This window comes from Serinus canaria, chromosome 15, assembly GCF_022539315.1.
Source record: "Serinus canaria isolate serCan28SL12 chromosome 15, serCan2020, whole genome shotgun sequence".
NCBI lineage: Eukaryota > Metazoa > Chordata > Aves > Passeriformes > Fringillidae > Serinus > Serinus canaria.
Genome location: NC_066329.1, coordinates 10382022 through 10391960, shown reverse-complemented (window position 1 = coordinate 10391960; position 9939 = coordinate 10382022). Strand labels below are relative to the sequence as shown.

The following is a 9939-nucleotide window of genomic DNA, read 5'->3' as shown; positions in this document are numbered from 1 at the left end:
ACCCGCCAGGCGCCGGTACCGCCACCGGACCGCGCACCGACACCTCCACGGGTGGGGGCGTCAGAGATCGGCACAGACCTCACCTGACCCGAACCGACTCGGGCCGGGCCACCGACACAGATCGGGGCCGGGTTACCGGAGATCGGCACCGGACACCGGCACCCTCAGCCGACCCTCAGCAGGCCGGGGGACCCGGGACCGGCACCCCTGAGCGATCCCCGCAGGACTGCGTTTTTGCCGGTCCCTCGCAGCGCTCTCATCGCCGGGCGGAGGCGGCAGCGGCCGGGCCCGGTGCCCGGGGCTGTGAGGGGAGCGGGCACCGCACGGAGCCATGGCCATCGCCGCCGTGCCCGCGGCCGAGTCCCGGCTCTGCGGGAACTGGTAAGGCCGGGCCAGGGGCCGGGGTCCGTGAGGGCCGGGGTCCGTGAGGGCCGTGGGTCCGTGAGGGCCGTGGGTCCGTGAGGGCCGTGGGTCGGTGAGGGCCAGCCCGGGGCCGTGGGTCCGTGAGGGCCGTGGGTCCGTGAGGGCCGTGGGTCCGTGAGGGCCGGGGTCCGTGAGGGCCAGCCCGGGGCCGTGGGTCGGTGAGGGCCAGCCCGGGGCCGTGGGTCGGTGAGGGCCAGCCCGGGGCCGTGGGTCCGTGAGGGCCAGCCCGGGGCCGTGGGTCCGTGAGGGCCGGGCTCGGTGTGGGCTGGGCCGAGCGGACCCCGCCGGTACATCGGGGTACAGCTCCTCAGACCGGGGTGAAATAGCGGAAACGGCCTTGGGGCCTTTCCTGAGCGTTTGGGCGTCGCATTTCCCTTCTGACTTAGGGAACTAAACAGAAACTGAAACGTTCGGGTAGAAATCCTGGCTCGCTTTTCAGCTAGACCCACACAAAATACAAGATTCCAAGTTCCTCTTCAGCAGTTCCGTGGCTCAGGACAGAAATACGAACATAGATCAGCAGGCAGTGTTGTTGTGGAAGTTTTTCTTTGATTACACCTCTCTGCAGAGCCCAGTGGCTGGGGAGGAGACACCTCACAAATTGCATCTTGAATTCAAGCAGCTAAAGAAATTAACTTTTTCTGTAGTTTTTTCCCAAGAGACATCAGAATCCAGACAATTTCTTGCAACATCAGCCTGGTTTGTTTGGTCTGTGCAGTTTAGTCGCTGCAATTGGACTTTGTTGCTTTGGCAGATCTCCCCTGGGATCTGGCAGGGGGGAGAATGGCTGTGGGTTTAGCAAACAAAAGGTTATAAAATTAATGTAAGTGTTTTCAAAGTGGATTTATTGGAAAAGGGATGATCCGTGTAGAAATGATGCTGCCTGTTTGAGCAGGGGTAAGGACTGAGCTCCAGGTGCCTCAGATCCTTTTGGTCCTTTTGTCTTTGGTTTCAAGACAGAAAATCAGCATTTTAGAAATGAGGCGAATTGGGGAATTTTGGGGTAAAATGAGGTGAATTGGGAATTTTGGGCTGCAGAGCAGTGTTGTTACTGCTTGGGCTCTGAGCAGCCTGGTCTGTGGAGGGTGTCCCTGTGAGCTTTAAAGTCCCTTCCTACCCAAACCATTCCATGGTTCCATTGTCTTGAAACAGGATCTGTCAGGTATAAAAAAGGCACTGTTTGCTTTCCAAAGCACTGTTTGACTTCTCAGAGCCAAGTTATTTTCAGGAAGAAACTTTTATCTTCTCAGACTAATTTATTAACTTGATCCCTGGCGATAACTTGTTTGTGCTGCAAGATTTGCTTTCACATAAGGAAATAAATCCACCTGGATTTTATCTGAATGCACTGTGACTTTTGCATGTTAAACACATTAATATCCACCTGTGCTGGAACCTTGAGGCCTGGCTGAGCCTTTCCCTACTCACTTTAAACCATGAATTCATTGAAATCTTTCTTAGCATTATCTTTTTGTTGTGAACAACTGCTTGGATTTGTTGTCAGTGTGTTTCTGCTCAGTAACCTCAGCGACTTTCTCACAGCAAAAAGGACATTCCTGCAGTCAATTTTGTCATCCATGAAATCCACTGTAGAAGAAACATTGAAATATGCCCCTACTGCAGCGACTCCATCCCAAAGTCTGAGATGAAGAACCACATTGAGTCTGAACATGTGCAGGTGAGAGACATCTCTGCTCTGGAGCTGCTCATTCCTGTGGAAATTCATCTCATGAGGTCTCTTTGCTGTAGGTCACCTGCAAGTGTAGGATGAAGATGGAAAGCAGCCTCCTAAAGGATCATGAGGTTGGTGGATTTTATCTTATTGAACCCTTGGGGGATGCTTTGGTTTTTCACTGATTCCAGAGCCTTTCTGTCAGCCAGCACCTGGGTTCCAGCCTGGGGTTTGTGCATCCTGTATTGAGTGATGCTTTCTAAACTCACACCTCTGGGAGAAGGGATTGGAAACTGCCCTAAAGTCCTGGAGCCACTCAGGGCTTCATGTCAAAGGGCTATCTGTGATAATTGGTGATTTTTTTTGTCCTTGCTAGTTGAAAAATAGCTATTTAAAGTATGATTGACTTGACTTTTTTCATTCTTTTCCTGTTTCATGTTTCTGCTGGAGCCATTATCTGACTTTTAATAACTCAATCTGTCCAAACAGACTTTAAAAATAGCCTGTAAAATAAACTAAAATAGGCCAGAGTGGGATTTTCTGAGTTCTGAATCCAGCTGGCTGCTGTCACAGACAATCTTGTTATAAATGTCATCCCTTCCCTTCATGTGGGCTCCTCTAGAGACAACTCTGGAACTGCCACCTCAGCCTGCTGATTTCTGAGGGAAAAAGGATTTTCCTTGGAAATCTGTGCAGTTCTAAACCCTGGGAGTAGCTAATCCTGCCTCTGTGTGTGTATGTGTGGTGCTTTTGGATTATAAAGCAAATGATGATTTATTGGTGCAGGTTGTTCATTAGTGCAGCATTTGCAAATATCACATATTTTATCTATTTTTAACCCCTTTTGAAGGGGGTTAAGTGTGGGGTAAAGAACACGTCCAAGCAGTTCTTGCTGAGCAGTAAATGATGTGTAAATGTGTTCCCTTAAAACCAGTGTGGATTTTAGCTGAGCTCATGGAATGCAACTGGATTTTGGGTTGTATGTAAAACACCAAAGAGCCTGGACAATCTGCCCACCTTGGTGGAACAGACCTGTCCAACATCTTCTCCTGTGACTCTCCAGGGTCCTTTGGCACATCAAACCACAGCAAAATAGGTATAAACACTGTTGTGGTGGGGTTTATCCTTAAATTGGAGGGGAGGGGAAAAGGAAAATCCAGAAAGCTCCACGTGACCCTGGCAGATTTAAAATCATGTCCTGAGCATCTGAAGAGCTTCAGCTGCCGAGTTCGTGCCTCCAACACATCATTGTTGCATTCCCATGTTATAGCTTACCCCAGGTTGTTCCTTTGGCTGTGGCTGAGGACACAGCAGAGCTCCAAAGCCGAGAAAACTCCCTGTTGTGTTCCCCATGGGAAGAGTAACCCCGTGTGTTTTCCCAGGCATCCTCTTGCCCCCTGCGCCCCGTGCTGTGCCAGTTCTGTGACATCCAGCTGGCCTTCAGCAAGCTCCAGGAGCACGAGCTCTACTGCGGGGCCAGGACCGAGCCCTGCGGGCGCTGCGGCCGCCACGTCCTGCTCAGGGAGCTGCCGGAGCACCCGCGGGTCTGCGGGACACGGGAGACACCGGAGAGGGCAGCCGAGGGCAGCGCCACCGCGCCGGCCTCCCGGAGTGAGGGTGGAGCCAGGGGGAACCGGCGGGGAGCAGGTACCAGGGTGGGCTTGGGAGGAGCCAGAGCGGGGAAAAGAGATTTAGAGGGGGTGTGGGACACAACTGCGGGGACAGAACCCCTTAAGGGACAGGACTGCGGGGACAGAACCCCTTAAGGGACAGGACTGCGGGGACAGAACCCCTTAAGGGACAGGACTGCGGGGACAGAACCCCTTAAGGGACAGGACTGCGGGGACAGAACCCCTTAAGGGACAGGACTGCGGGGACAGAACCCCTAAAGGGACAGGACTGCTGGGACAAAACCCCTAAAGACAGAATCTCAAGGGACCAGAACCCCTAAAGAAAAAACCCCTAAAGACAGAATCTCAAGGGACCAGAACCCCTAAAAATAGAATCTTAAGACACAGAACCCCTAAAGACAGAATCTTAAGGGACAGAATACCCTAAGGACAAGAACCTTAAGGGCATTCAGAGGAACAGCACAAAGAAACCAAAAGTGAAAAAATGTGGACAAAGGAAGGAAGAACTGGCTGTCATTTGGTAGCTGGTCCAGGTTTAAAGATTCCTTTCTGTGGAAATACAGGATAGTGAATGCTCCAGAGGCCCCAGGCGGGAATATTTACTCATGGAATGAGGTAACTGGGATAAAGCCTGGTTGCTTCATTTTTTTTTTTTTTTTTTTTTTTGTCTCAAAGTACCTGGTTTAAAAATGAAACTGGAGTTGCTTGCTCCCTGTAATTTGGGCCATGATTTTTCTCCATCCTCCTGGATTTGTTAGAGGTGCCCTTGGAGATGCTGAACTCCAGGAGCAACCCTGGGGCTGAGTCTGATGTCCAGAGGGAGCTGCTGGTGGAAGGTTTGATGTTCTCCCAAATTTACAATATTTGTCTTTTGAAGGGGATGAGCCAGAGAGACCTGAAATCCTTCATTCCCAGCTTGCTGAAGACTGGAATGCTGACCTGGACTATGTGTTGGCTCTCAGCCTGCAAAGTGAGAATAATCCTCACCATAATTCTGCAGCTGACATTCCCAGGGATTTCTGGGAATACGACTACACCAAAGAGCCTGGACAATCTGCCCACCTTGGTGGAACAGACCTGTCCAACATCTCCTGTGACTCTCCAGGGTCCTTTGGCACATCAAACCACAGCAAAATAGGTATAAACACTGTTGTGGTGGGGTTTATCCTTAAGTTGGAGGGGAGGGGAAAAGGAACATTTGGATTGGGAATGTTAAACATTACCTAGGTATTTTAAAAAGTCAAAAATCAGTCATTTTGAGACTCCTAAAGCAAAGCATTAAGTGAAGAAATAAAAGCTTATTAAATTAGTGGGTCTCTGACCTTGGTGTATGGTGGGAGCCCAGGTGGGGAACAAGGTTCTTGTGGAAGTAAAAATGTTGGGAAGGAGGATCTGGGGGAATCCTGGAGTGCAGCTTGTTCTGAGAGGAGAAATGGCACCCCAGGGTCTCATGATGCAGCAGGAGGTGTTTTACCAGGCTCCATAGAGGATGTAATCCTTCCTTCTCCTGCAGACAAGGACATGATCATGTTGCCCTGCGAGTTCTGTGAGGAGCTGTGTCCTGCTGAAGATCTGATCCTTCACCAGGTTTGAGACTTCCTTGTATCTTGGGGTTTGTAGTGAAGACTTTTCTGTGGCTGTTCCTGAGAAGGGTGTGGAAGGGTGTGGGTGACATTGGGAGAACTCTGGCATTTGGGTCTTTGCCAAGGAAAGTGGTTTTCAGTGCCCACCTGGCTCATCAGGAAAGGTGATTTTTCCTTGTTGTTTGTGTAACAGACAGGGTGTAACCCAGCAAGTGCCGTTGCTTCGTTCAGTAAGAGAAGTTCGTCTGCAAATCCATGGGAATACAGTGGTCTGCAGGCTGGGGGGGCCAACAGCCACAGGACTGTCCCTTCATCCCAGCCCCAAGCTGTCCAGGAAGAAGGAGACATCATGATTCCATGTGAATTCTGTGGCATCCAGCTGGAAGAGGAGATTCTCTTTCATCACCAGGTACTGAACAGGACAGGCTCTGGTGGGTGAGATCCCATTGTTCAAGGATGGGCCTAGTCCCAGGGGCTCTTGTGGCACATTCCAGGACTTCAGGGAGCTCCCCCTGGCTCAGATCTTCCCACACAAAGCTCTGGGATCCATGTGGAGGGTTGTGTTACACTGAGGCTTCTCCTGAAAAATACTGGATTAATTTGAAAGCTCTTGTACTGAAACTAAACAAAAGGGCCTGAAGTTGAACAATCAGAATGTTTGAGCACACAGAAAATGAAGTTGAACCCTAGGCATAACCCTAACCCTAACCTGAGACAGGAAAACAGCTTTGGGGTGGTGCTGGTTCTAAGGATAAAGCCATGGAGGCAGCCATGTCTTGGCAGTTTTGTGTTCCCCTTGGGATGCCTTTTGCAGCTGCAGACTGCCTGGAGCTCTGGTCTTTGTGGTTTTCAAAACCCTAACCCTAGGCGTAACCCTAACCCTAACCTGAGACAGGAAAACAGGTTTGGGTGGTGCTGGTTCTAAGGATAAAGCCATGGAGGCAGTCAGGTCTTGGCAGTTTTGTGTTCCCCTTGGGATGCCTTTTGCAGCTGCAGTGTGCCTGGAGCTCTGGGCTTTGTGGTTTTCAAAACCCTAACCCTTGGCTTAACCCTAACCGTAGGCAGGCAAGCAGCCTTGGACCAGGGCTGGTTCTAAGGATAAAGCCATGGAGGCAGCCATGTCTTGGCATTTTTGTGTTCCCCTTGGGAAGCCTTTTGCAGCTGCAGAGTGCCTGGAGCTCTGGGCTTTGTGGTTTTCAGAACCCTAACCCTTGGCTTAACCCTAAGCCTAGGCAGGCAAGCAGCCTTGGACCAGGGCTGGTTCTAAGAATAAAGCCATGGAGGCAGCCATGTCTTGGCAGTTTTGTGTTCCCCTTGGGAAGCCTTTTGCAGCTGCAGAGTGTTTGGAGCCCTGGGCTTTGTGGTTTTCAAAACCCTAACCCTAACGTAGGACAGGAAAGCAGATTTGGGTGGTGCTGGTTCTAAGGATAAAGCCATGGAGGCAGTCAGGTCATGGCAGATTTGTGTTCCCCTTGGGAAGCCTTTTGCAGCTGCAGACTGCCTGGAGCTCTGGGCTTTGTGGTTTTCAAAACCCTAACCCTAGGCTTAACCCTAACCCTAGGCAGGCAAGCAGCCTTGGACCAGGGCTGGTTCTAAGGATAAAGCCATGGAGGCAGCCATGTCTTGGCAGTTTTGTGTTCCCCTTGGGAAGCCTTTTGCAGCTGCAGAGTGCCTGGAGCTCTGGGCTTTGTGGTTTTCAAAACCCTAACCCTAGGCGTAACCCTAACCCTAACCTGAGACAGGAAAACATCCCCGCGGGGAGATGAGGAGCTGAGGGGAGAGAGGAGCGTAAGGATAATACTGGGTGCGAGGGGAAGTAGAGAACAGGCTCCAACCCTGGGAGTGGCGTGCCTTGGGAAGAGTCCTTTGGAATCTGCTGCTGCTACAGACAGGAGAATGCTGAGCTCACCCATTCTCTCTGTCATGGTTCATTCACATTGCTGAAGCTGGGGTTGGTTGATTCTGTGCCTCTCCTCTTCTGCGGGACAGCAAAATCTGTTTTGGAAATGAGATCTGATCAAACTTCAGAGCTTATTACAGAATCCCAGAATGGTTTGGGTTGGAAGGGATGTTGAGGCCTATTCCATTCCACCCCCTGGCATGGGCAGGGACACCTTCCAGTAACCCAGGGTGCTCCAAGCCCAGTCCAGCCTGACAGGGGGATGGAACTGGATGAGCTTTAAGATCTCCAACCATTTTGGGATTCCACAATTCCCTACTCAACGTCCCCAAGTGCTGCTGCTCCGCAGTGTTTCCCCAGGAATTTTCACCTGAGTGAACTTCACTTGACCAGCACTGTGTGTTCTGTGCAGCACCACTGTGACCTGCGCCCTGCCAGCCCCACAGGTGACACTGCAGCTCGGGAGGTGCCAGCCCAGCCCCACGGGGACAGACGGGAATCGCCGGAGCCGGCTCGGCGACGGATCCGGCACCAAGGTGTGGGCAGAGCACAGCCTGAGCTCCCCTGGGCTCCCTGGGGAGATGCTCTTACCCTGCTCTGTCTCAAAAATCTTCATCCTCTGCTCTTGGTCTGGGTTCAGGGAGGGAGGATTAAATCACGGGCACTCTGTTCTTGGGGGTCCTGGGGTGGACACTGGGATTGTTCCTGATGCTGAAGTTCATGTTCAGCTCCGTGTCCTGTCCCTGCAGGAGATGTTTCTCCTTGGCACGCAGAAGGCTCTGGGAAGCTGGGGCTGTGCCCTTCTGCAGGGACCAGGCTGAGGACCGAGGTGGCCAAGGCTGGGAGCGCAGCATTGTCCCCTCCAGGGAGAGCCGGTGACGCTCCGGCTGTGCGGGGCAAGCCCGGGAAGGGGAGTGGCAGTGAGGGGACACGGAAGGACAGGGGTGACTCTGCAGCTGGGACAGCACCCCGGGCCAGACCTGCTCGGCAATTCCAGGCAGAAACCTTCACTTCCAGCTCCTCCAGAGCTTCTCCAGCCCAGCCAAGGTAATGCCTTTGCCTTCTGGTCCATTCCCCTTCTTACCATGCAAATCTGGATCCCCTTGGCTTTGCCTGTGGCTGAAAAGGTTTTCCAGAGCTTCAGATTCACCCAGTTGAATTTGGCTGGTGCTTATCTGAGTTTTGAACAACAAATTTAGGTTTTTACCTCAAAATAGAACAGACCCACTGGTCACTGGGATCAAATGTAGCTTAAGGCCTCATTACCTGTCCATGGGAGCACTCTGCTCTCACCTGGGCTCTGAACAGGAGCTGATTCTGCTGCTGAAACCTCTGGGCCAGGGTCAGAGGAGACTCAAGGGCCTCTCCCTTTCTCTGCCTCCCTGCTGGGCTGTGTTTATCCAGCACGGGTGGCTTTGCCTCCTCTGAAGGTGTCCCTGTCCCTGTCCCGCAGCTCTGGCACTGCAGGAGGAGGAAGGAGCCTGGGGCTGTCGGACGGGCGCAGCGGCCTCCGGCACCGGAGCTCCAAGGTGAGGCTGCAGAGGCAACTCCTGCTGGTTCTGCCAGGACAAGGAGCTGCTTTTTACAGCCCTCCCTTATTAAGTCATATTTGAAAACAGCATTTTTTTTTCCCCCTTCCATAAGGCAAAAGCCCAGAGCCCAGCAGCCGGACACCCAGAGGAGTGAGCCAGTGCCTGTGGAAAACATGGAACGCCCGGCCCTGCCCCCCGGCTCTGCCAGACTCTTGCAAGCAAATTCTAACACTGAGCTTCAATTTTTAGGCAGTGACCATTTTCTAAATCTCTATTTTTAATCTGTGAGAGCAAACTTCAGGTTTTTATGTCTCTGATCGCCTCGAGCACCACCCCCACGGCATCAAATTGAATCTCACCTTGGGCCCCACCTGAGTTCTGTGTCCCTGTGGGCTCCTTGTGCCACCCTGAGCTCTGGGTGTGTCCTGCCCTGGAATGCTCAAGGGACAGCTGGTGACACCAACAGGGAGCAGTCAGTGCTCTGGACCTGTCCCACGCAGAGCATGGGTGAGGGTTGGGGCTCCAAGGCTTCTCAGTGCTGCATTTTCAAGTTTAAAGCTTTTTAAGTTAAGTTTCTTGGAATAAAATTTCTCTAAGACTGTCCCAAACCGTTGTGCAGTGCCATGTGTCCCCTGGGGTGACATGGGACCACAGCCCCTGCTGAGGATCCATTCCTGCACTTATTCCCTGCCCTGGGTTCTGTTACTGTTGGAATCCCTGGGACTTTGGGAAGTGGAGCAGATCCTGGCTTACACCCATGAGCATCAGCCTAATTAAGGAGGTGCAGCAGATGGCACTGGCAGGGCTAATTAGCCACCCCTAGGCAGGGTCCTTACCCAGGCCTTGTCTCAGGTGCCAGCTCCATCCCACGGGAACAGCCAGAGCCCCACGAAGGCTGGAGGGAACTTCCTCCTAAAATAAAGACATTTTACAGATGCTCCCACTAAATGTGCTTATTTAGACAAGAAAAGGATAAAAGTATTTAAAAACAGGGACATTGAACCTCTTTTCTTTCCATTGCTGGGGAGAAGGGCTGTGGGAAGATCAGGGAATGGGATCATTTGGGATGGATAATGGGATGCTGTGGGTCAGGAATCATTAAGTATGACAAATAATGACTGAGGTGGCAGAGCCTGTGCTGTGCCTCAGGCACAAGGAACATCCCAGAGGAACAACCTAAGCAGTGGCTGTGCTTCCC

At 52.1% G+C, this 9939-nt stretch overlaps 1 protein-coding gene across 2 annotated transcripts; it reads left to right on the top strand.

The window, feature by feature from the left end:
• The first annotated feature begins 232 nt into the window (after positions 1-232).
• TRAFD1 (TRAF-type zinc finger domain containing 1) lies at positions 233-9681 on the top strand. Of its 2 annotated transcripts, none has more exons than XM_050980744.1 (11): positions 233-381; positions 1966-2101; positions 2173-2226; positions 3478-3742; positions 4604-4864; positions 5240-5313; positions 5503-5718; positions 7622-7745; positions 7959-8256; positions 8663-8738; positions 8854-9681. In XM_050980744.1, the coding sequence occupies exons 1-11, from the start codon at positions 332-334 to the stop codon at positions 8893-8895; spliced, it is 1596 nt and encodes a 531-aa protein (XP_050836701.1). In that variant the 5' UTR covers positions 233-331; the 3' UTR covers positions 8896-9681. The 2 variants fall into 2 exon arrangements, with proteins under 2 accessions (XP_050836701.1, XP_050836700.1); XM_050980743.1 differs by having other exon boundaries at positions 7559-7745.
• Positions 9682-9939: the final 258 nt, after the last annotated feature.

What these genes read in the sequence shown, in the direction of transcription:
- TRAFD1 (XM_050980743.1), top strand. Translation starts at nt 332, where the DNA reads ATGGCCATCGCCGCCGTGCCCGCGGCCGAGTCCCGGCTCTGCGGGAAC. An exon ending in TTGAGTCTGAACATGTGCAG is followed by an intron (nt 2,102 to 2,172) that starts GTGAGAGACATC and finishes TCTTTGCTGTAG; the next exon opens with GTCACCTGCAAGTGTAGGAT. An exon ending in AAGATCTGATCCTTCACCAG is followed by an intron (nt 5,314 to 5,502) that starts GTTTGAGACTTC and finishes TTTGTGTAACAG; the next exon opens with ACAGGGTGTAACCCAGCAAG.